This window comes from Budorcas taxicolor, chromosome 25 (assembly GCF_023091745.1).
Source record: "Budorcas taxicolor isolate Tak-1 chromosome 25, Takin1.1, whole genome shotgun sequence".
Classification (NCBI taxonomy): Eukaryota; Metazoa; Chordata; class Mammalia; order Artiodactyla; family Bovidae; genus Budorcas; species Budorcas taxicolor.
Window position 1 is genome coordinate 9,685,844 of NC_068934.1, and position 26,457 is coordinate 9,712,300.

Genomic DNA, 26,457 nt, shown 5'->3' on the forward strand with positions numbered 1-26,457 from the left:
GTTACAGGGAGATTTTCCAAGTCACATCTCTGCACTACACTGTGAGTGCTCCCAAGGCAGGCAAGGACTGAAGAGGTCTTAATCTCCAGGTCACTAGCTTGGTGCTTGACACAGACTGAGAGTCAGTACTGCTACCCAGGGTAACACATTATAAGTTCAGGGATTTCCCTGGTGGTCCAGTGGTTAAGACACACATTCCCAATGCAGGGGGTCCAGGTTCAGTCCCTGGTCAGGGAACTAGATCCCACGGTTCACGACTAGAAGATCCTGTATACTGCAACTAAGACCTGATGCAGTCAAAATAAATAAATACTTAAAAAAATAAAGTATAAGGTCAGTTCCTACAGTAAAAATATCTATGAATTTAAATCTTTTCACCCAAACGTATCAACATTGCCTAAAGTCTTTTTTTCTTTAACAAGGCAGTCTCTCTCTGTATATATATACTCATACAACACTATTATAGGAATTTATTATTTATTAGAGACAGAGAAGTACTCCAAGGGTGTGGCAGGGATGGGTTTTTCAAGCAAGTCAAGCAGTCCTGGGGACAGGCTATTGTTTCAAACACTGGGGATGATGGAACCCCCATGGAGGGACCTTCTGGGGAAATGGAAGGAAGAGGTTAATACAGGATGTGGGAGGGGAGAGCTTCAGACAGTTCCAGTCACCAGAGAGCATACTTGTTTCTATAGAAAAAGATAACATCAGCAACAAAATTTGCCCAATATCAATTTAAGTAAATACTTTCCCAATTATTCAAGGCTCAAAACGTTCCTATTTTGTATTTGGAATAGGGCAAACAATGTTCTAGATTGTTGTTTAGTCAGTTATGTCTGACTCTTTGTGACCCCATGGACTATATCTCGCCAGGCTCTTCTGTCCATGGGATTTCTCAGGCAAGAACACTAGAGTGGGTTGCCATTTCCTCCTCCAGGGGATCTTCCTGACCCAGGGATCAAACCCTTGTCTCCTGCGTTGGCAGGCGGATTCTTTATCACTGAGCCACCAGGGAAGTACAACGTTCTCAGTGTCTCCCCACGTGTTTCTTTCTAAGAAAAACGTTGCAGGCAGAAAGCAGAGTGTCTAAGGGACTTTCTGCCTAGCTTTTACATATCAGAAATCCAGACATCGCTCTGCTTTGTTAATTGTTTCACCTGAAGTGGTAGGACAGGGCAGGGAGAAGAAAGCCAAAGGGTAAAGATAAGTGAAAAAAGTTTTGGTTAAGAACACATAAACCATAGGAGGCGAAAGGGAGGTTCAAGAAGGAGGGGACATACATATACCTATGGCTGATTCTTGTTGATATTTGGCAGAAACCAGCACAAATATTGTAAAGCAATTACCCTTCAATTAAAAGCAAGCAAATTTTAATTTTTTAAAAAAGAAAATATTTTTTAAAAAGAGCACATATACTTTAACTGAATATCAGTCCCTCAACACAAAGCTCTTCCTCACCCATAGCACATACAGCTTAAGAATGGATGCCAGGTATACACGGAATCTAGAAAAATGGTACTGATGAACCTATTGCAGGGCAGGAGTAGAGACGCAGATATAGAGAACAGATACAGGGAGGGTAAGAGAGGGTGGGATGAATTGAGAGGGTAGCATTGACAAATATATACTGTGATGTATAAAGCAGACAGCTAGCGGGAACCTCTATAGGACAGGGAGCTCAGCTCGGGGTTCTGTGATTAGCTAGAGGGATGGGATGGAGCTGTGGGAGGGAGGGAGGCTCAGGAGCGAGGGGACATATACATACATATGTGTGTGTCTGAAAACACTTTGTGTTGGTAGAAACTAACACAATTGTAAAGCAATTATACTCCAATAAAAACAGATTGGATGCAATGAGAGAAGAAAGTGGACCCTGGCAAGCCAGCCAGGCTTCCCTCACAGTATTCACTTATCCAAACAATAAACCTACAGTCAGTAGTGGTGCAGAAAGGGGCAGAATGGTGGAATGGTTGGCCAGAAGCTCACCAAGGGAAAAATACCCCTGAGATATCCCAACAAGTCCCAGGTGTGTCATCAACTAGAAAACTCCAGAAGCATTGTTATGACCGCCTGAGGCAAATAGCCTGACCTACCTTTGGGCGGTTCACACATTTCCAGCCTTGGGAAAATCTAGGGCTGGGGAAGGCTTGGTATGATTCACCATCACGAATTGTTCTGCACAGTCAAAACTCGTAGAAAGTATTTATTACGACACTCTTCATCATAGATGAAGAAAAATAAAGGTTCCTAAACAAAGTCACAGAGGGGGTGGTGGGTTAGATCAGCCACCCCCTCTCAACCACAGTGAAGCAGGGCTCCTCTTCCCAGTCCAGGCTCCTTGGTGGCCTAGGGAGTACTGGGAGGGAGACGGGCAGGGAGAAGCCGTCTACGGGAATCTGATCTACTCCAAAAAGCACCAGAATGGCACAGTATTTTTTTTTTTTTCCTCTAAAGTAAAAACATGAAGTTTCACCATCACCCTTAAAAAAAAGACTCCCCAGGAGACGCAGGCCCAGACTCTGGGTTTTATACGAACAACCGGGAGCCGTGCATGTACTTGTTGAGGGGCCACAGGTTGCTCTCGCCCCTGTTGGAGGTGCGCCTCTGGCACTGCTTGCAGCGCCGGTACTTCTCACATTGGTCCAGCAGGAAGAGCTTGTCGGAGGCCCTGCAGAGACGGAGGAAGAGCGGTCATTGGCCAGCGCCCCCTGAGTCCTTGCTGCGCGCCTCACCTGGAAGCTGGAGCCAGGACAGCATTCAGGAGCAGCGTTGGGCTCCTGCCCTCCAGGAGCTTCCGGTCCATCCATGATCCCCCACGCTGCCACCTGCTGGTCACCCCAGGAAGGCCATCTCCCGCGTCTCCTTCCTGGTCAAAACAGGCTCTGAGTGGTTCCTTCCTGTCTGACCCCAAGTCCTCTCCACCCAGCCAACCTAAACCCTCAGAGAACAAAAGACTCGCCCAGAGTCACACAGTCAGCGCCAAAGGGAAAACTCCAGAGCTTTGGTGTTTGCTGCTTGGCCCTGTGTGGGGCCTTCACCTGTCGGGCTTCCCAGGAGACACCTTTTGAGAGAAGACCAAGACATTGAGCTGCTGGTTATCAGCAAACAGTGAAGACAGGGAAAACTAGATTTCAGTGAAAAGACCCAGAGGGCCAGGAGCCTCTGGAGAGTGGAGGGCAGGAAAGGAAGTGGAGACAGAGAAAGAGGACAAAAGCAGTTGAAAGCAGAGATGAAGGGATGGCAGTGGCTGCTTTTCCACTTCAGCCATTTTCCTCCATGATGCAGGACAGTCTCCACGGTGTTCTCCCCTACACTATCAAAATTCCTGTACAGATGGGATTCTGAAAAAAAAAAAAAACCACATCACTCATAATACTCAAAAGAAAAAAAAGGCCTTGTCAATGGGCAGGGGAGACCTACCTGGCTTCCTTTGGGGATAGGAAGGAGTATCACAAGCTAACTGCCTACAAAGTGAAAGTGAAAGTCGCTCAGTAGTATCCAACTCTTTGCGACCCCATGGATTATACAGTCCATGGAATTCTCCAGGCCAGAATACTTCAGTAGGTAGCCGTTCCCATCTCCCGTGTATCTTCCCGACCCAGGAATCGAACCGGGGTTTTTGCATTGCAGGCAGATATTTTTTTACCAACTGAGCTATCAGGGAAGCCATCTGCATACACGTGAACCTTAATTTTGCTTTTACTTTGTTTTCTTTTTAACACCAACCAATTCCTCCTCCCTGTCTGCCAGCCACTTGAGTCCCTGCCCACAGCTTGGCCTACATCTTCTGGTGAGAGGTCCATTTTGCTGTGTCCGTGGAGCAGTCAGGCCATCCTGCCACTCAAGCATATGTTGTGTCACTATCCTTTATTGCAACATTAGCCAAGCCTTCTTCCAAAATCCAACTAAAATCTCCCTCACACTAATCTTATTGCCTTTTACCTGCTTTTTCACAACATTAAGAAAATGGTTTAAAATATCCAACTTCCCTTTCTCTTCCTCTTCTCTAGGCCAAACAACCCCACTTCTTTGAAATCTGTTTTCCACATCATCCCTCATTCTTTCATTGGCACAAAATATGGGTTCTGCCCATTAGAAAGACAGGTGAGGAATGCCTTTAAATCTAAAAGGAAAAGGTTAGTTACAGATCAAGATCCAACTGTAACAACTTTTTAGGATAAAACTTTGTTGATAATTAGCAATTGAATGTTACTTTGGTATTTTCAGGTTTTTGTAATGTTTGATTGTATAGACTTTGTTTCTTCAAGTTTTTAACATTCTATGAAATCATACCTTATATGTGTAAAGCATTTTCAATTTTTAAAGTATAATGTTTTTCTATCTCTTTATTTGATCCCCCAAATTCCTGTGTTAGCCAAGCCAGGCAAATGTTTAATTTCGCCACCTTAGAAATAAAAAATGAGGCAAAAAGTATTAGGTGCCTCTCCAAAGTTAGTGTTAATTCTTAAAAACATCTAGATTCCCTGACTCTAGATTGTAAATAGATAGCAGGGGAGAGTGAGCAGGAATATAATACATTTCAGGAAGGTGTTCTTGGTTGGGCATCTCACTTTTCCGATTGCCAGTCTTATCCACAGCCCCTTGACCCTGTTCTTATGAGACCATTCCATAAGCTTAACATGCGTTCAGGCAGAAACACTCTATTCCTATTTCCAGCTAATTATTTCCAAAGAGAATTTCCACCCTCCTCCCCTCTCCCTAGGCCTCCCAAACCTCCACAAAAAGAAAACAAACCTATTACACAGAGGCAAAGATCAGCACAGAGATGGCAAACATATAGCACACAACACAGCAATTGCCATCCCAGGTCACAGCAGTATTTCCCACTGAACCCAGAATCCTCTCCTCCTCACTAAGCTCTCTAAGCAGTCAACGCTAATAAACTGAAGTTGACACTTAAAACCTATCTGTCATCCCAGGATTAGCAGGAACTAAACAAGATGCAGAGGGGATTTGCTTTGCAAATAAAACTTCAGGTGCAATCAGGTATTACCGCTCAAAAGCCTTCTCCTCCAAGTCTCGATGCTTCTTCATGACAGCACTCCTTTCCCAATCATCCTGTAAGCTTTGGTTGATTCTGTTCACTCGCTCAAGCTCAGCATTTCTGTCTGCCAAGTGCCTAGAGAGAACAGAAAAGTCTGATTCCATTTGTAATACTGGGAAAGGCACCAGCTTTAGGAGCCCCATTCCTTTTATTCTAAGTTAAACAGAAAACTTCCTGGTTTTGTTCCGCACCCTTTGAAACAGACTAAGAGACATGAACACTGTAAAAACATGGTGAAACTCCTGCAAATAATTTCTGGATCTAAGGCTTTTCATCATCAATCTGGGTTTAAAGGTAGTATTAAAACCTCCTTTCAATTAAATTCAGCTTTAAAAGCCATCTATTTCCTTTGAGGCTAATTTAGCTGATCTGAAGATTCATCTCACATGGTTTCCCATACTTTGTTTCTTTCCTTTTAGTCCAGACTCTCACCTGTCAGTAGCCGGCCCACCAGTTCTTCCAGGAGTTTTACAAGACAGTGTAGACAGGCATATAAATGAATGGTTAGAAAGGGAGGGGGAAGCAAATGACTAGGCAAAAGAAAGTGAATGGAGAATGTATCCAACATTGTGAAGAAGGTTTAAAAAAAAAAAAACAAAACTGTTTGATGAGGGTCACGTCATCAAAGAAATGACTGCAGTATAATATCTCCCTTCAAGTAGAGTGTTCCAGCATTCCCAATGTTGTTTCTACCTCTGATCTCCAAACACATACTCACAGCTGTTGTGAATCACCCTAAACTGGCCTCAATATAAATGTGTCTCTTTCCTGCCAAGCTAAAACTCTTATAGTCAGTTCTCATTAAATTCTGGAAGGGACTTCACTGAATGTGACCCTTGATTTACCCTGCTGCTCTGAAGACTCTTGTGTTACAGGTACCAACCGCCACTAGGTGTCAGGACCCGCCAATAAAAACCTGTCACATGCTTTGTGCTGGTTCACTTATTCTAAAATAGCACAGCCACATGATCCTCTAACAAGCGTTGATTCAATAGCTATTGTGTGGTCATTCTGGAGATTAAGTAGGATAATGTACAGAAAGTGCCAGTTCCTATCACACAATGGGAGTTCAGTGACTGAATGGTATCTATTATACACATTTTTCATAACCTTTTTTATCTTTTCAGTTTTTTAAATTATAGTAAAAAAAAAAACACATAAAATTGACTTTCTTAACCATTTCCAAACATACAGATATGGTGTTAAGTATGTTCCACTGTTGTGCAATCAGTGGGAATATATCTAACATATATAAAATACCTTTTTCACCTTGCAAAATTGATATTCTAAACCCATTAAACAACTCTCTACTTTTCCCTCCCCTAACCTCTGTCGACTACCCTTCTACTTTGTTTCCATGAATTAGACTACTCTAATTACTACTATAATTACCTTATATAAATGAAGTCATACAATGTCTTTTTGTGTGTGGCTGGTTTATTTCACTTAACATAATGTCCTCAAGGTTCATCCACATTGTTGCATGTGTCAGCACTTTCTTTTTAAGGCTGCATAATATTCCATGTATGTGTATGCCATACTTTACTTATCCATTCATCTGTGATTAGATATTTGAGTTGCTATTTCTTGGCTATCATAAATAATGCTGCTATGAACATAAGTGTGCAAATATCCCTGAAAGAGTATGCTTTCAAATATTTTGGTTATGTACACAGAAGTAGAATTATGGAATCATACAGTTCCAGAAAAATATCTATTTCTGCTTTAATGATTATGTCAAAGCCTTTGACTGTGTGGATCACAATAAATGGTGGAAAATTCTGAAAGAGATGGGAATACCAGACCACCTAACCTGCCTCTTGAGAAATCTGTATGCAGGTCAAGAGGCAACAGTTAGAACCGTACGTGGGACAACAAATTGGTTCCAAACAGGGAAAGGAGTACGTCAAGGCTATATATTGTCACCCTGCTTATTTAACTTCTATGCAGAGTACAGCATGAGAAATGCTGGGCTGGAAGAAGCACAAGCTGGAATCAAGATTGCCAGGAGAAATATCAATCACCTCAGATATGCAGATGACACCACCCTTATGGCAGAAAGCGAAGAGGAACTAAAGAGCCTCTTGATGGAAGTGGAAGAGGAAAGTGAAAAAGTTGGCTTAAAGCTCAACATTCAGAAAACAAAGATCATGGCATCTGGTCCCATCACTTCATGGGAAATAGATGGGGAAACAGTGGAAACAGTGTCAGACTTTATCTTTTTGGGCTCCAAAATCACTGCAGATGGTGATTGCAGCCATGAAATTAAAAGACGCTTACTCCTTGGAAGAAAAGTTATGACCAACCTAGATAGTATATTCAAAAGCAGAGACATTACTTTGCTGACTAAGGTCCGTCTAGTCAAGGCTATGGTTTTTCCAGTGGTCATGTATGGATGTGAGAGTTGGACTGTGAAGAAAGCTAAGCCAAAGAATTGATGCTTTTGAAGTGTGGTGTTGGAGAAGACTCTTGAGAGTCCCTTGGACTGCAAGAAGATCCAACCAGTCCATTCTAAAGGAGATCAGTCCTGGGTGTTCTTTGGAAGGACTGATGCTAAAGCTGAAACTCCAGTACTTTGGCCACCTCATGCAAAGAGTTGACTCATTGGAAAAGACTTTGATGCTGGGAGGGATTGGGGGCAGGAGGAGAAGGGGACGACAGAGGATGAGATGGCTGGATGGCATCACCGAATCAATGGATGTGAGTCTGAGTGAACTCCGGGAGTTGGTGATGGACAAGGAGGCCTGGCGTGCTGCGATTCATGGGGTCACAAAGAGTCAGACACGACTGAGTGACTACTGAACTGAACTGAGAAAGGATCTGAGTTTCATATCTTTGTGTCCACTTGAGCAGGACAACATATTTGTGACTCACATATGGACAATGCTGGGGTGGACAACTCTTTTCAGACATTGTCCTGTACAGGGAAAGAAAACTATGGAAAGTTAACTTGAGGGAGAAGTAGGATCAAGAAAGTTTGTTTGAGACTTTGTTGTTATTGTTTAGTCTCTAAGTCGTGCCCGATTCTTTGCGACTCCATGGGACTGTAGCCCGCCAAGCTTTTCTGTCCATGGGATTTCCCAGGCAAAAATACTGGAGTGGGTAGCCCATTGCCTTCTCCAGGGGATCTTTCTGACCCAGGGATCGAACCTGTCTCCTGCATTGGCAAGTGGATTCTGTACCACTGAGCCACCGGGGAAACCTCAACCAAGTAATACATAGTTCCAAAGGGATATCCTTCTTAACCCAACCTGCAGAACCTAGATGTCACCTGTGAACTTAGCTGCCCAATGGAATCACCAGAAAGCTTTTAAAACTGTGAAATGCTAAGTACTTCAATTTTTTTTTAATGGAGATTAAAGAGTATTTTTAAAACTCTACAGTAAGAAAGCAAACAACACAAAATAGTAAATATAGCAAATAAATAATGTGATAAGAATGGGTATGAGACTGAAACAGATACTTCTCCAAACTTATGCTTATCCAAAGGGAAAGGGAGCGGGGGAGGGATAAATTAGGAGTTTGGGATTAACAGATACAAACTACTATATATAAAATAGAAAAGCAGTAAGAGAACTATAGTCAGCATCTTATAATAAACCATAATGGAAAAGAATATGAAATAAGAATCTAGATAATGCATTTGGAATTCATTATTGGTTATCTTACATCATTATATAATATGTATGTTTATAGAAACATGTATACATAATATTCCTTTTAAATGGGTCTGTTATTAATTTCAAAGCTTTTGTCCATAGGTTGAGTTGTAGGGACGAAACAAGATAAAGCATATAATAAGTGTAGAACAATTATTTTGCACATGGTAACTCTTCAGTGTGTTCACTGTTATGATTGCTTCTCTGAAGGGCAGAGAGGAGGAGGAGGAGGAGGAGGAAAGAGCCAGGGGTCTCACTCTTTGTGTGTCCTCTGAAGCATCAGCAAATCCCGTTTTTGGTCCACCAGCTGGTGCAGGATGGCTCTCCTCTTGTTGTTAGCAGCGGCCTCCATCTGATGTTTCATGTAATTCTGGTCTCTCTTTCGCTTTTCCACCATCATCTCACCCTCATTCTTACCAAAGATGGGCTTAGAAGAGTCTGGCTCAAACACAGGCAGCTGAGGGCATCTGTTCTTTATCTGAGGCAGAGACACACAGAATGCAGATTATAGTTAAACCAGGGACTAGACGTCAGGCACAAGGCCGTGGCATAGCAAAAACCAGCACTTGGGTGGGAGGAACAAGGGCCTCAAAAAATACCAAATGGATAACACAGAAGGGCATTCATAACATTACACGATTCACACATATTTTTAGAATGCTATTGAAACACTGCACGCCTTTTTAGGGGAGGGTGGGGATTCCAGCTTTTCTATTTTTTTCCCTAAACAAAGTAGGAAAAATAATAAAGGAATAAAACTGCAAACGTAGTTATTTGGTAAAACATACACAAAAAAAATCTGGATAGGAGGAGAAGCTTATTTACAACAAGGAAACACATGTAAATTACAGTAGTTTGCAGCGTATATGGGAAACATTTAAAAAGTTAAACATGTGCTACATGGACATCACTGTTTACAGAAATAAAGGAGAGAGAACACTTATTTGGGAACAGATATACCCACAAGGTCCAGGTTTTACAGCATCAGTGCAATCTATATTACAGCTAGTTAATCAGTTTAAGAATTGTTCCCAAATATGTCACGTCTCCAGCCCTTGGCAGTTCATTCCTACAGATTTCAATGACTCCATCCTTGGGGACCAAAAGCAGCCAGAAACACTGCACAGTTTTAAAGTAATAATTGTCACCTTACCTGGGCATCCAGAGCTCTCTTGTAACACTGTGTTTCTTCCATCTTATCTTTTATATATTTGGCTCTTTGCGCCGCAAGTCTGGCAGTTACAAATAAGAGGAGGTGAGGGCACAGTTTCTTACAGAGTTTTTCGTAACACAGATTAACATCAACAACATGTGTTTAATACATATTAATAGGAATAAGAACCTGGTAAACAAAAAGTGATATTTTTTCCTTCCAGGAACTTTTACTTTAAGAAAGAAAAGAGAAATCCAAATCCATAGGCTAGTAGACAAGGACAGCTGATGCTGTTGTTAAGTTACTTCAGTTGTGTCCATCTCTTTGCAACCCCACGGACTGTAGCCCACCAGGCTCCTCTGTCCATGGGATTCTCCAGGCAAGAACACTGGAGTGAGTTGCCATTTCCTCCTCCAGGGGATCTTTCCAACCCAGGGATCAAACCCAGGTCTCCTGCATTGCAGGCGGATTCCCTACCTCTAAGCCACTGGGAAAGCCCTCAGACAGGACAGACAGGTAGAGAATAAGCAACTGACCAAGCATATTTTCCAAATGCACCGCCAGTAAGTCAGGCACCCCTTCTCCCCACATGCTTAAAACTTCTAGATAGGAAAGCGGAAAATGTCTACAACACAATAAACTGATTCATCACAAGATTCCTGTATAAGAATGATCTTCCGATTGTAACACGCATCTGTTTTATGCCACCTCCACATGATCTGTAAAGTGAATATAACAAAACATATGCATTTTATAGAAAACAGCTTTTTGGCCACAGAATCTAGCTGCTTTTTTGTTTTGGAAGTCTCTCTCTCACCCCGGCAGCCTCCTTAATTTCTCTCCAGTAGCAGAAGTGTATTCCCTCTAGCATGTTTGAACTCTGTGGCCCTGGACCTAACCTAGGTCTCCGATAGCCCATGCAGGACAAATCGATTCTTTCCTAAAAATCTGGAATTGAGATTGAAATTCATCCAAGTGTCAGCTGGAATACAGACCATATCAACTAAGGAGCTGTGGATATTAGCAGATGGAAAGCATTTTTACAAGGATTTTAGACCCTGGTTTCAGCCCTCCTGGGTCTCCCATACATTTCTGCCCTTGGGTTCCATGGGACCCCCCCTTCTTAGTTATAATAAAACTCAGCTTTGCCTTGAGATCATCTGGGAATAACAGAACGAAGCCTGCTCGAGACAAGTCCTTTCCGCCATCTACAAGGATTAGCGACCACAAAACAGTTCAAAATGGGAACTTCCCTGGTGGTCTAGTGGTTAAGAACCTGCCTTCCAATGCAGGGGATGCAGGTTGGATCCCTGGTCAGGGAACTAAGATCCCAAATGCCATGGGGCAGCTAAGGCTGCAGCCCTGGAGCCTGCACGCCACAGCTAGAGAAAAGTCCACAAACCACAACGAAGACCCGATGCTGCCAAATTAATAAAGTTTAAAAATAATAATATCTTGCTTAAAAATACAAAATGATACTCTGTAATCAAAATGATTATAAGCAGCCATTGTTACTATGATGATAGTTATAATAATGCTGGCTTTTTCTCGTTGCTAATGAAGTGTTATGCTATGGTACTGGCTGCTAGCTGGGTTAATGTGCACAGCTGTACTAACGGGACTACCAGCGATGATTCAATCCTACAGGGGAAGAAGTGTCCCATGAACATTCCAAACCCGTCTTTTTGGAGACTCACTCCTCTGTGAGCTGCACTTGCTCCAGGCGGTCCATCAGCTCTCTGTTTTGCCTTTGCTTCATGTCCTTTTTCCGTCTGTGATCCATTTGTCTCAGGAGACTTTGGGAATACTCCTCTTGCTTAAAAGCATTAATCTCAGGACTGAGTGGCCGTTTATCAAATAGGAAGGATTTCTAGAATGAAAGAGAAGCAACTCATTTATTCTAGAATCATAAAAGGTATCAAAGAAAGTGAAAGTGAAGTCACATGGACTGTAGCTTACCCAGCTCCTCCGTCTATGGGAATTTGCATCCAAGAGTACAGGAGTGGGCTGCCATTTCCTTCTCCAAAAAGCATCAAAGAACAAAGGTAATCATTCAGAAAATGTCAACCAGAAAACATTAAGTTATCATATTTGCCCAGTCTTCAACATGGCAAATAGCTAGTGACCCACAGATTAATATGAGCACACTTAAGGATGAATCTGAATAGTACTGACCACAGCCTCATAACTGAGAGGGAGATGAAAAAGGACTTCAAGGAGTTGGTCCTCCACTAGTACTTACACATTCTTACTGAAAGAAGAAGAAATTGAGTGAGTGCAGAAGCATCAGCAGGAATGCAAGGGGGTGGAAGAAGGAGAATATAGCACCTACTTGGGCCTGGCCGATCCCGACACTGGGAACCCAGCCGTGACCAAGAACAGAGGCCAACAGAGAGCCTCACTCTCACTGATCCCACATGCTGGTGCCAGAGACAGCCAGTCACAAGCAACAACACACAGATAATTTAAGAAATTAATGTGTGCTATGAGGGCTTCCTCGTGGCTCAATCGAGAAGAGTCCACCTGCCAATGCGTAAGACACAGGTTACATCCCTGGGTCAGGAAGAGTCCCCTGGAAAAGGAAATGGCATTCCACTCCAGTATTCTTGCCTGGAAAATCCCACAGACAGAGGAGCCTGGTGGGCTGCAGTCCATGGGGTCGCCAAGAGTCGGACACAACTGAGCGACTTCACTTTCACTTTTTACTTTCATGCATTGAAGAAGGAAATGGCAACCCACTCCAGTGTTCTTGCCTGGAGAATCCCAGGGATAGTGGAGCCTGGTGGGCTGCTGTCTATGGGGTTGCACAGAGTCGGACATGACTGAAGCAACTTAGCAGCAGTAGCAGCAGCCAATGTGTAAGACGTGGGTTCCATCCCTGGGTCAGGAAGATTCCCCTGGAGAAGGAAATGGCATTCCACTCCAGTATTCTTGCCTGGGGAAATCCCATGGACAGAGGAGCCTGGTGGGCTTACAGTCCTTGGGGTTGTAAAAGAGTTGGACATGAACAGCAACAAGGTGCTATGAGGTCTTCTTTATCATAGCAAGTAACCAGATGGGGTTAATTGGTTATTAGGGAAGGCTTTTATTAAGGTGGTGACTGGGTCACCTCCACTGCAAATATCAGGGACCCATACAGAAGGAACAGCAAGTGCAAAGACACTAGATGAAAACAAGCAGAAAGAAGGTCTATGTGGCTGAGGCATAGTGAGCAGGGGGAAAACATGGCAGGTGGGCTCAAAGAGAGAGGTGGGCCAAACCAGGGGAATGTGAGAGGTCAAGGTCAGGTGTTTAGACTTATTTTAATTCAATGGAAGGCCATTAGAGACTCTATATGGAGAATGGTGTGTTCTGGTGAACAGTTTTAAAAGATCACTTTGGCTTCTATGTGGAGACTAGATTGTAGGAAGGCAGGCAGCGAGCCTACCTAGGAAAGCATCACAAAAGTTGGACCTTCTAGAAATGTGGCTTGGGCTAGGGTCGGGTACCACTGAAGGTGAAGAGATGCTGGATACATTTTGGAGATGAAGGCAAGTGGGCTTAAAGATGGCTGGATGAGGGGGGATGGAGGAGAAAGGATCTGGGATCACTTTAAGTAAGGGTTCATGCAACTGTCTGGCTGGTGATGCCACTTGCTAAAATGGGAAGGCTGGGAGAACAGGTTGAGAAAGGAAATCGAAACTTCTGTTTTGATCTTTTTCACTTCAAGCATCTACAGTTATAACAAAGAGGAGATTCAAATTGGGCAGTGATAAACATATAATCTGAACCTTAAATCTACCTAAGAGGAGAGAGAGATCGGGCCTACAGCTCAAAATCATGGTGTTCTCTCTTCCTCACTCCCTGCTGCCCCTGACCGGAAGGTTTTCCCCCATTCACTTCTTGACCTAACTCCTGTATGCCGGGAAGTCTTCCCAGATCTCTGGTCTGGGTTAAGTGACTCCCCTCTTTGCCCTGTTCAAAGATGTATCATAGCATTTAGTTTATCACACTCTTGTCTCTTTAAATCTGTTTCCCCCATTATCCTGAAACGTCTTTAGAGAGGGACTTTGTCTTATTCTTCATCTTTTACTAGTACAGTGGCCAGCACAAAATAATTCAATGAAATGTCTGATGTTAAATAAAGAAAATCTGTTTTATTAGGTGTACATCCAGAGTGTCACATTACCTAGATAGTGAGGTAAAAAGAAGCAAGAACAAGCAGAAATAAAGGCAGGCACATCATGATTGAAAACAATTAATGGCAAGGCAGATGGCTCACCTCCCTCTGAAGCTGGACTTCTCAAACTTACTGCTTAGTCTTTCAGTCGTGTCCAACTCTTTCGCGAACCCATGGACTGTAGCCCACCAGGCTCCTCTGTCCATAGGATTCTCCAAGCAAGAATACTAGAGTGGGTTGCCATGCCCTCCTCCAGGGGATCTTCCAAACCCACAGACTGAACCTGCATCTCTTACATTGGCAGGCAGATTCTTTACCACTGAGCCACCTGGAAAGCCCCTCTCAAACTTAAGGAAGCTACAAATCACCTAAGCATCTTATTGAAATGTAGATTCTCATTCTGTGAGGTGTGAAGTGGCACCCTAGATTCTGTATTTCCAGCAAGTTCCCAGGAGATATTTGTTCTCTATTTAGATCATATAATCCTGGGGCATCCCTGGTGGCTCAGAGGTTAAAGCGTCTGCCTCCAATATGGGAGACCTGGGTTCGATCCCTGGGTAGGGAAGATCCTCTGGAGAAGGAAATGGCAACCCACTCCAGTATTCTTGCCTAGAGAATCCCATGGATGGAGGAACCTGGTGGGCTACAGTCCATGGGGTCGCAAAGAGTCGGACATGACTGAGTGACTTGACTTAACTTAATCCTGGGGCAGGAATTTAATACACTATTCTCCTAACCCCACCTCTCCCAGGTCCCACCTGAGAATTGCTATCCGTGACAAGCACTCTAGTGACCAACAACAGGAACTGTATTGTGAACATGAACATGCGGAGGCAGACAGTGGACCACTCCTGCCTTAGAAGGAAACTTCAACCTCGCACACACAGCCTTACCACTTTTAAAAAATGGCACAACATGCAATATGAGTAGACCCAAATGCTCACAACTAGGGCAGGTATCAGCAACAAAAATTTTGAAAAGAGTCTTACATAAAATTCAGGTTTCTCATTCTTGTGGATTCTTATAGCTTCAGCAACTCCAAGATTATAGGCGGCATTCTTTTGATTCTGTTCTCTACTAGCCAGACTTCTCATCTTTGAAAAAAAATCATTACATGTTGAAAGAGAGTCTTTAAAAATTTAATTCTACTACATTAAAATAACCCAACTAAGGCAGAAACCTGCCTTTGGGAGGTAATGGTACTTTCTGATGTGTTTGTATATATATTTTTTAAAGTGGGCTTTTGTTTCTCATTCTTGGACTCTAGGCACCACTTCTACAGGGATCGTAAGAAGGAAGGAAGATTCCAGGAATGGTTCCCTATGATATCACAAGAAGGCAGTAGAGCCAGTTGTTGAAAAGCTCGGAAATCAGGACAGAGCGAAGGTGAAGGTACCATTCCATCTTTACTCAGGACAGGCCGTGAATCTGAAGGGGAAAGACTTGCCTGGGGTTCTATTTTATGACAAACCAGAAATAAAGCCATATACACCCAGGAATTCCACCTTTAAAACTCAGTCCTTAGGGAAGGGAAAAAAATCAGTAGCAGGTGCAAACACCAACTACATAGATATTCATCCCCGGGCTGTTTATTATTAGTGAAAACTTGGACATAACCTAAGTTCGAATTCAGCAGTAGATAAATGATTAAATACACTACCATCAAGCTACACGCTGGAGCTTTTTAAATGGCGCTTGATAATCATGTTCTCCTGCCCCATGTTAAACACTCCTTAACCGAGGTGCGGAAGTACCTGCTCTTTGAAGATAGTCTCTTGGTCTTTCAACATGAGATACTCCTGGATGACTCGCTCATCTTCCATCTCTCTCCTCCTCCTCTCCTCGGTGTAGTTCAGTGGGGAATTTCGCTGTGCTCGTTGCAAGCATATGTAACACATTTCCTATAACATCGAGTTTTAGGGCAAATTGATTTTTACCTTTTACTTTTTTTGCTCTGCATCTCCTTCCCAAGCTCTCCAAAGGCTAGGGGTGTCAAGAAGTAGACTTCATAAAAGGATGTATTTGTGATATTATCCAAATGGGATTTTTCAGAGAGGGCCCTGCAAATATTCCAGAGGATTTATTCAACTCTTACTTGAACAGATGTGTTTAAAGCAACTGAAAATTAGAGATTTCCCAGACCTATCTCTGTTAGCTAGTAGATTTTGACTAGTAGATAGATTTATCACAGTCCCATTATAGGTCCTGTGTACTTGAGCCATACCCGTGTATTAAAGAAAGAGCAATTCCTCGAATTCTCTTTGAGAAGCAGAAGTCAGAAGGAGAGCCTGTCTGGGCTCTGTTTCTTTGAAGACACTGTACCTGTCCTGCCCTATGATGGTCCTTGCAAGAAGTGCCTGGAGAAATTTTAGGCTTCAATGCATGATCATTTTTCAGTCCACCTGGAAATGATACACTATAAAAACAATGCAACATTAATTAATATTAATGTAGCCTGACATCAATTATAACCAATGATGAATGATAATTTTAGAAGCAAGTATAAATATAAGAGGGCTTCCAAGGTGGCACGAGTAGTAAAGAACTGGCCTACCAATACAGGAGACATGAAAGATGCAGCTTCGATCCCTGGGATGGGAAGACCCCCTGGAGGAGGGCATGGCAACCCATTCCAGTGACCTTGCCTGGAGAATCCCATGGACAGAGGAGCCTGGTGGTCTGCAGTCCATAGGGTTGCAAAGAGTCAGACGTGACTGAAGTGACTAAGCATGCATGCACACATAAATATAAGAAAATAAAAAATATCTCAGCAGTTTTCTTTAGAGTATCTACATGTATACAGATTAAAAACCTAACCTTTATATCAGATAAATTCGGGTTCAAAACCTGGCTTTATTAGAAGTTGACTGGCATTAGACAAACTGGATAATTGTACAAAGTCTCAGTTACCAATTCAGTGAAACTGGGATAAAACTTACTCATTCTACAAAAATTTATTGAGTGTTTGCTAAGTGTACTGCTCTCAGCATGGGAGAGGCAGTGAAGAACAAAGCACACATATGAAAAAAAAGCTCCATCCTCATGGAATTAACATGCTGATGGGAGTAGACAATCAATAAACAAGATGAATGAATTATATAGTCTGTTTGATGGTGACAAATACCATGCAGTGCTGGGGGAACGGAGTATTAAATCATGAATACAATGGCCAGGGAAATTCTCACCAGAAAGGTGACATTTGAGCAACTTGAAGGCAGTAAAAGAATAATAATAATCAGATATCTGACGGAAAAGAATCTAGTGGAGCAAATGAATGCTAAGGACTTGAAGTGGGAGCATATCTGTGTTCAATGTGGCTGGAGGAAGTAAGAGAGAGATCAGAGATCAGGCAAGATATTGAAGGCCATGGTAATGACTTTAGCTTTCATCCTGGGTGAGAATGGGAGCCACTGAAGAATGAAGAGGGAGCCGTTGAGAATGCAGCCATTGAATGGGAGCCATATCCAGTATTAGCAAAGCTACAGAGAACACAGCAGTTCTTCATATTTCCGTTACTAGGAAGATAATTTTTGGTATTATCTACTTGAGGGTAACTGGTGCATGGTGCATGCATGCTAAGTCACTTCAGTTGTGTCCGACTCTTTGCGGCCCCATGAACTGTACTCCACGAGGCTCCTCTGTCCATGGGATTCTCCAGGCAAGAATACTGGAGCAGGTTGCCATGCCCTCCTCCGGAGGATCTTCCCGACCCAGGGATCAAACCCACATCTCTTACATCTTCTGCTTTGGGTGGTGGGTCCTTTAAAACTAGCACCACTTTGGAAGCCCTGAAGATGATTGGTAATGCATATCAAAAACATGAAAAATGGACTCATCACTTATCTCTGAAATTTCACTTTAAAGCTTCTTTCCTATAGAATATGCAGGTGTGTGCAAAGAATTATGTGATTATATTTGTTTCAACATTTATAAAAAACTAAAAATAATCTATGTATACAGGAGATTTGTTAAACAAAAGGTTTAATAAATGAGATGAGCAATCATTTGTTCATGTTTTAGAATATTTAAAGCCATAGGGAAGTTTTCACCACTTAAATTGTTAAGTATAGCAAAGGTTCGTATGATATAATCTCAGTTTTCTTTATAATGTATGTACATGTTTCAAGTATAAATATATGCCCATGTTATAATATATATGCATTGAAATGAAGGATGTACACCCATAACATTACAGAAAACTTCTTCTGTTTGGTGGGGTTATGGGTGATTGTTTTTGTATCTCTTGCTTTTCTCATTTCTTCTAAAATTTCTTTGACAAATGCATATTACTTTTGTAATTAGCACACACAACAAAAACAAACAAACAAGAAAAAAAATTGGTTGCTTGGTCAACTTCTATAGGAAAACTTTACTAGGAATCACTAATAATTAGTAATTAGACTCCCAAAGGAAATCAACCCTGAATATTCATTGGAAGGACTGATGCTGAAGCTGAAGCTCCAACAGTTTGGCCATCTGATGCGAAGAACTGACTCATTAGAAAAGACCCTGATGCTGGGGAAAATTGAAGGTAGGAGAAGAAGGGAACGATAGAGGATGAGATGGTTGGATGGCATCACTGAGTCAACAGACATGAGTTTGAGCAAGCTCTGGGAGTTGGTGAAGGACAGGGAAGCCTGGCGTGCTGCAGCCCATGGGGTTGCAAAGAGTCACACAAACTTGGTGACTAAACAACAACAAAGCCATGTTTGGCAAAAATGCTTTCCAATTTGATCTAAACATGAACCTGTGTCATATTATAATATCCACACACAGAAAATAAGAGTGGTTTTCCCGAATTCATGAGGGAAGTTAGATGTTTTCTCCTCTGTGCTGTTTTGTTTCCACCTCTGTGGTAGCATTTATCCTACTGAATCATAATTTATTACTCTGGTTTTCCCACAGGTTGTGAGTGCTGGTCATCATTACCACCTCATCACCTGGCATGCAGGTGTAACATCCAGATGCTAGAATGTAGCATCAGGAATAGTGGATGAAGGAATGAATGAAAAAAATGAATGCTTATTTAAAATTCCCTACATCAAGAAAGGGCATGAAAATATATTTAGTAAAATGCAACAGAAAAAAAATACCCAGTGCATTACCTTTCATGGTTCATATTCTTCCCACCACTCCCATTCTGCTCCAGTTTATTTGGCAAACTGACATTTGTCCCTTTGGCAGTAGAGACAGCTGGTCTATCTTGAGCTGTCTTGGGTGATAAAATCTCTGTAGAATGAATGAAAGCGAGTTTCCTTTCAACTCTCAATCAGTGGTTTGTATGTAACATCGATTTTAAAAACTCATAATTTTACTTGGGAAAATTTTCACATAAAATGCACTTTCTCATTTTAAATCATGGCAACCCACTCCAGTGTTCTTGCCTGGAGAATCCCAGGGACAGGGGAGCCTGGTGGGCTGCCGTCTATGGGGTCGCAGAGTCAGACACAACTGAAGCGACTTAGCAGCAGCAGCAGCCCTTGCCCTAGTGTGGTTAAAATATCTATTTTGCTGTTTACTTATTACATGTAAAGACTCTGGCTGGGCACTTTAAAAAATACAAGAGGCAAGTCTCTGCCCCTGAAGATTTTTCAATAAATATAGCTGGAGAGGAAAATTAAGATACAAACAGAAAACACGAGAGCTCTCATTTGTGGAGGTCTTTCCACCTGCCAAAAATACTAAGCGTTTTATACACATTATAAGTAGCAACTCAGGACAAGGTTGCAGAATATCTGAATCTCAGATAAACAGTGCCATCTTTAACAGTCTGACAGAGGAGATGAAGGGAGCCAGTTCAGAATCCATTGATGAGAGAAGTTTCCATGGAGGAAGTGAGATGTGAAAGGGCTACTAAGAGAAATAGAGACACAGATATAGAGAAGAAACATACAGACACAAAGGGGGAAAAGGTGAGGGGTGGACGGAACTGGAAGACTGGGGTTGGCATATCCCAATACTACTACACTATGGTACTATACTATGTACTCCAGTACTACTGATCAGTTTCAGTTCAGTTCAGTAGCTCAGTCCTGTCTGACTCTTTGCGACCCCATGGAATCGCAGCACGCCAGGTCTCCTTGTCCATCACCAACTCCCGAAGTTCACTCAAACTCACGTCCATCGAGTCCATGATGCCATCCAGCCATCTCATCCTCGGTCATCCCCTTCTCCTCCTGCCCCCAATCCCTCCCAGCATCAGAGTCTTTTCCAATGAGTCAACTCTTTGCATGAGGTGGCCAAAGTACTGGAGTTTCAGCTTCAGCATCATTCCTTCCAAAGAAATCCCAGGACTGATCTCCTTCAGAATGGACTGGTTGGATCTCCTTGCAGTCCAAGGGACCCTCAAGAGTCTTCTCCAACACCACAGTTCAAAAGCATCAATTCTTCGGCGCTCAGCCTTCTTCACAGTCCAACTCTCACATCCACACATGACCACAGGAAAAACCATAGCCTTGACTAGACGGACCTTAGTCAGCAAAGTAATGTCTCTGCTTTTGAATATACTATCTAGGTTGGTCATAACTTTCCTTCCAAGGAGTAAGCGTCTTTTAATTTCATGGCTGCAGTCACCATCTGCAGTGATTTTGGAGCCCAAAAAAATAAAGTCTGACACTGTTTCCACTGTTTCCCCATCTATTTCCCATGAAGTGATGAGACCGGATGCCATGATCTTCATTTTCTCAATGTTGAGCATTAAGCCAACTTTTTCACTCTCCTCTTTCACTTTCATCAAGAGGCTTTTTAGTTCCTCTTCACTTTCTGCCATAAGGGTGGTGTCATCTGCATATCTGAAGTGATTGATATTTCTCCCTGCAATCTTGGATTCCAGCTTGTGCTTCTTCCAGCCCAGCGTTTCTCATGCTGTACTCTGCATAGAAGTTAAATAAGCAGGGTGACAATATACAGCCTTGACGTACTCCTTTTCCTGTTTGGAACCAGTCTGTTGTTCCATGTCCAGTTCTAACTTTTGCTTCCTGACCTGCATCCAGATTTCTCAAGAGGCAGGTCAGGTGGTCTGGTATTCCCATCTCTTGAAGAATTTTCCACAGTTTCTTGTGATCCACACAGTCAAAGGCTTTGGCATAGTCAATAAAGCAGAAATAGATGTTTTTCTGGAACTCTCTTGCTTTTTCCATGATCCAGCGGTACTACTGATGCCAAGTATAAAATAGATGATGAATGAGGACACACTTAACAGAGAGGGAGCTCTGCTTAATGCAATCACTGCGGTGGCCTGAATGGGAAAGAAGTCCAAGCAAGAGGGGATATGTGTACAGATACAGCTCGGTCACTGTGCTCTTGAGTAGAAACCAACACACCACTGTAAGGCAAATGTACTCCAGTGAAAACTAATTGAAAAAGAAAAAAAAAGGCTGATAAGAGGAGAGTAGGATTGGGATAGACTGCAAGAAAAGGAAGGGAATTCCAGGCAGGAGGAGAGTGAACAAAAGCTTGAAGTCAAGGAAGAGCAAGGCATGTTAGGAGAATATGATAGACAACTTAAACTCTAGAAAGAGTCCATAGGAAACTGACCAGTGAAGCTAAAGAATGAAAGCGTCTATCAGGCTAAAAGCTGATGTGCAATCCTATAGGCCACACGTCACAAAACCAACATTCACAAGCCAACATTTACCCACTGATAAATGTTTTGTTTGGCCTAGTTAGCTTTTTTTTTCCTGAATGTCAATACAGTAGTGAACACTGGACTCAGTGGGAGAAGGCGAGGGTGGGATGATTTGAGAGAATAGCCTTGAAACATATACCTTACCACATGTAAAACAGATGACCAGTGCAAGTTCGATACATGAAGCAGGGCACCCAAAACTGATGTTCTGTGACAACCCAGAGGGGTGGGGTGGGGAGGGAGGTGGGAGGGGGGTTCAGAATGGGAGGGGACACATGTATACCTGTGACCGATTCATGCTGATGTATGGCAAAACCATCACAATATTGTAAAATAATTATCCTCCAATTAAAATAAATTAAATTAAAACAATTAATAGATTTCACAAGTTAGGATCTGTGCTTCTCTTGAAATATTAGACAATTTGCTACCACTTGGCTTACATTTGCACTTATCTCACACGCTAGTAAAGTAATGCTCAAAATTCTCCAAGCCAGGCTTCAGCAATACATGAACCATGAACTTCCAGATGTTCAAGCTGGTTTTAGAAAAGGCAGAGGAACCAGAGATCAAATTGCCAACAGCTGCTGGACCATCGAAAAAGCAAGAGAGTTCCAGAAAAACATCTATTTCTGCTTTATTGACTATGCCAAAGCCTTTGACTGTGTGGATCACAAGAAACTGTGGAAAATTCTTCAAGAGATGGGAATACCAGACCACCTGAACTGCCTCTTGAGAAATCTGGATGCAGGTCAGGAAGCAACAGTTAGAACTGGACATGGAACAACAGACTGGTTCCAAACAGGAAAAGGAGTACGTCAAGGCTGTATATTGTCACCCTGCTTATTTAACTTCTATGCAGAGTATATCATGAGAAATGCTGGACGGGAAGAGGCACAAGCTGGAATCAAGATTGCCGGGAGAAATATCAATCACCTCAGATATGCAGATGACACCACCCTTATGGCAGAAAGTGAAGAGGAACTAAAAAGCCTCTTGATGAAAGTGAAAAGGAGAGCGAAAAAGTTGGCTTAATGCTCAACATTCAGAAAACAAAGATCATGGCATCCGGTCCCATCACTTCATGGGAAATAGATGGGGAAACAGGGGAAACAGTGTCAGACTTTATTTTTTTTGGGCTCCAAAATCACTGCAGATGGTGACTGCAGCCATGAAATTAAAAGACGCTTACTCCTTGGAAGAAAAGTTATGACCAACCTAGATAGTATATTCAAAAGCAGAGACATTACTTTGCTGACTAAGGTCCGTCTAGTCAAGGCTATGGTTTTTCCTGTGGTCATGTGTGGATGTGAGAGTTGGACTGTGAAGAAGGCTGAGCGCCGAAGAATTGATGCTTTTGAACTGTGGTGTTGGAGAAGACTCTTGAGGGTCCCTTGGACTGCAAGGAGATCCAACCAGTCCATTCTGAAGGAGATCAGTCCTGGGATTTCTCTGGAAGGAATGATGCTGAAGCTGAAACTCCAGTACTTTGGCCACCTCATGCAAAGAGTTGACTCATTAGAAAAGACTCTGATGCTGGGAGGGATTGGGGGCAGGACGAGAAGGGGACGACAGAGGATGAGATGGCTGGATGGCATCACCGACTCAATGCACATGAGTCTGAGTGAACTCCGGGAGTTGGTGATGGACAAGGAGGCCTGGCGTGCTGCGATTCATGGGGTCACAAAAAGTCAGACATGACTGAGCGACTGAACTGAACTGAACTGGCTTACATTTCCACAAATCAATAATCTGCTAGAGGAATAAGTCTCCAAGTATATAGTCTGGCAACCCCTGGGAATCCCTAGGAGTCTTTAAAAAAGACTTTGAAGTCCTACGATTTTCCTCACATGCCCCAACCAAAATAATATATTACAACAGATTATATGATGACACAGATATGAGAATCTGCTATCTTCTATAAATCCAGATGTCAAAGATGTAAAGCTACCACTCTTCATTTTTCATAAAAAATATTGATGTTAACATGTCTCCCTACCACGTGACATCCAGCCCAGTTCATGCATTTTTGTTACCTGGCTGGATCTTGCAGGCAGCTGAGTTTTGAGTAGTGGAGATTCAGCAAAGAGATCACAGTCTAAAAGTCTGAGTGTCATAAAGTGGTTAGGGTGAGATACAGGATTCCAGGAATAGATGTTTATTAGAAGAATACAGTGATTATTCACAAAATGAACCTTATTTTGGCCATCAGAGTTGCTAAGCAATATGGCATGGCTCACAAGTAGTAAAAAGTCACAGATTATACCCAGAAATCAATGACCTACCTGGGATACCTTCTTCTTTGTCTGACTGGTCTTTTAATTTGTCCTTCCTCTGTCTATTCTGTCCATCTTCTTCTGTAATGGTCTCCATAGGTGGTTTGTTCTCCATCTCCTTGAGCTCAATCCTGGAATGAGCCAAGATGTGTCCATAGGCGAATGTGTAAATCTCTTAATTCTGAGAAGCAGCCAAGTGAGCTGACGGATTCTGAATGAAATAAGCTTACGTGTTTCAAGGCGGGGGGGCGGGGGGCGGGAGTGCTTTTATTTGCTGAGTATGAATCATTGACTCATTCTTTTGGGGTTAAGCCTGGAGCCAACCAAGACTCTCCCCCACAATACTGAGGACCCCAAAGAAGCTCTTATATAGATAAACTGCTCTGAAGGCCTGGATTAAAGTTTCAGGGTTTTATTTCAGCTTGAATTTGTTTGTCTTCTCTAGCTCTGTAAGCAGATGCCACAGTCCTGACACAGTGGGTGGTGGCCACTGGATAACTTGGAGGCATGGATTCAGGGCCTGGTAGGCAGGGTATGCCCAGAAGGGAGCACTCCTCTCATCCCTCTTCCTCCTCCTCACTGCTCCATCCTCTCCCCAGCAAAAGTGAGGGGCTTACAAAGGCGAGGGGGAAGGGGTTTGTTCAGTTGATGTCAGTAACGGCAGCTCTTCTCTAGTCCCAGGAATGGGGTGCTGGGTTAGAGGTGGGAAGGAAGGGTGGGGCGGGCATGGTGCTTGCAGTACATTCAGAGGCCAAGCTTCACATAAAGAAAACGCCTACAGTTGCTTTGAGGATTTGAGTCCTCTTGTCCATTGCCAGGCTCTCTAATGGACAGGACCGTCCATCTGTCCCTTAACTAACTGCAATTATTTCCCTCCTGGAGTGCTTAAGCCAAACTATGTCCAAGGGGACAGCCAAATTTGCCTCCCAAAATACAATCAAAATAAAGTTATTTTGAACCCATGGCTTTCTTTTTAATGGGTAAGGCAAGATGCTGCAGTGGAAACAGCACTGAGACAGTCAGGGGCCACGGTTTTATTTCCGACTTGGCCCCCCTGCTGTGAAATCATTTCATCTGGAAGATGAAGAGGCTGGACTAATTAATCTTTAAGGCTTATTCTCCCCCTCACACTGACTATGCTGAGATCTGTATCATATAGCTTTTCCAGGAAGGACTGGTTCCAAACCAACAAACAGAAGAAGCTGTGTCAGACGCCACCCCCGCCCCCCCCAAAAAAGAGAAAATACTCTGAGACAAAAAAATGAGAAAACTATTTTGGAAAATAGTTTACTATTTCCCAAACTTCCTTTACCCAAAATGCATAGTAGTTAGTGGCACAGCAATTAAGATTAAAAAAATGATTAAGAGCTCATAATGGGTAAGTAACGACCAAACTGGAAATAAAACCCAAGTCTCCTGACTCCTATTCAGTGCTTTTAATACAGCATCCTGAAACTGCAGATGTGACTGCAGCCATGAAATTAAAAGATGCTTGCTCCTTGGAAGAAAAATTATGGCCAACCTAGACAGCATATTAAAAAGCAGAGAGATTACTTTGCCAACAAAGGTCCATGTAGTCAAAGTTATGGTTTTTCCAGTAGTCATGTATTGATGTAAGTAAGAGTTGGACTATAAAGAAAGCTGAGTGCTAAAGAATTGATGCTTTTGAATTATGGTGTTGGCGAATACGTTTGAGAGTCCCTTGGACAGCAAGGAGATCGAACCAGTCCATCCTAAAGGAAATAAGTCCTGAATATTCACTGGAAGGACTGATGCTGAAGCTGAAACTCCAATACTTTGGCCACCTGATGCAAAGAACTGACTCATTGGAAAATACCCTGATGCTGGGAAAGATTCAAGGTGGGAGGAGAAGGGGACAACGGAGGATGAGATGGTTGGATGGCATCACTGACTCAGTGGACATGAGTTTGAGTAAACTCTGGGAGTTGGTGATGGACAGGGAGGCCTGGTGTGCTGCAGTCCATTGGGTCACAAACAGTTGGACACGACTGAGCAACTGAACTAACTGAAGATACTTCACTTGTTAAAAAAAAAAAAGAATGCCTAAAACTAACACAACATTGCAAATGAACTATACTTCAATAAAATTTTTAATTAAAAATAGAATTGATGTTATAATTAATTTTGCTCCTTTATAAAATTATAATACATATCTCAAGTGGTTGTAGTAAAGATTAAATGCAAGACTATTAAGAAAGTGCTTAACAATATCTGGCAACTAGTAAGTGCTCCATAGATGATTGCTATTATTATTGTCATTATAATATTATCATGTTGTTATCATTATCATCATTATATTCAGGAGCATCAGCAGCCATTGAAAACACTCACTATGCTGTTGGGGTGAAGCTGTACCTTGTCTTTCTAGCCCCTTCTGCGGTAAAAATCAAAGCTTAGACAGCTGTTAGTCTAGAGTGCATGATGAGGAAGGGACTAGGTTAGAGGAAGGGGTGAAAGGTAGAAGAAAGCCTAGTGGATGAGAAAAATTTTACTGATA

At 42.5% G+C, this 26,457-nt stretch overlaps 1 protein-coding gene across 1 annotated transcript in view; it reads right to left on the reverse strand.

Annotated features, from left to right (window-relative positions):
* Positions 1-2,526: 2,526 nt before the first annotated feature.
* The window catches only part of CCDC81 (coiled-coil domain containing 81), a 39,220-nt gene continuing 15,289 nt past the window's right edge, over positions 2,527-26,457 (reverse strand). The window contains exons 6-15 of the mRNA XM_052662430.1: positions 23,949-24,070; positions 19,142-19,265; positions 16,359-16,452; positions 15,791-15,937; positions 15,026-15,130; positions 11,575-11,747; positions 9,878-9,956; positions 8,982-9,202; positions 5,015-5,140; positions 2,527-2,668 (exon numbers count right to left, since the gene is read on the reverse strand). Coding sequence (XP_052518390.1) covers positions 2,527-2,668; positions 5,015-5,140; positions 8,982-9,202; positions 9,878-9,956; positions 11,575-11,747; positions 15,026-15,130; positions 15,791-15,937; positions 16,359-16,452; positions 19,142-19,265; positions 23,949-24,070 — 1,333 coding nt within the window. The remainder of the gene's footprint in view (positions 2,669-5,014; positions 5,141-8,981; positions 9,203-9,877; positions 9,957-11,574; positions 11,748-15,025; positions 15,131-15,790; positions 15,938-16,358; positions 16,453-19,141; positions 19,266-23,948; positions 24,071-26,457) is intronic.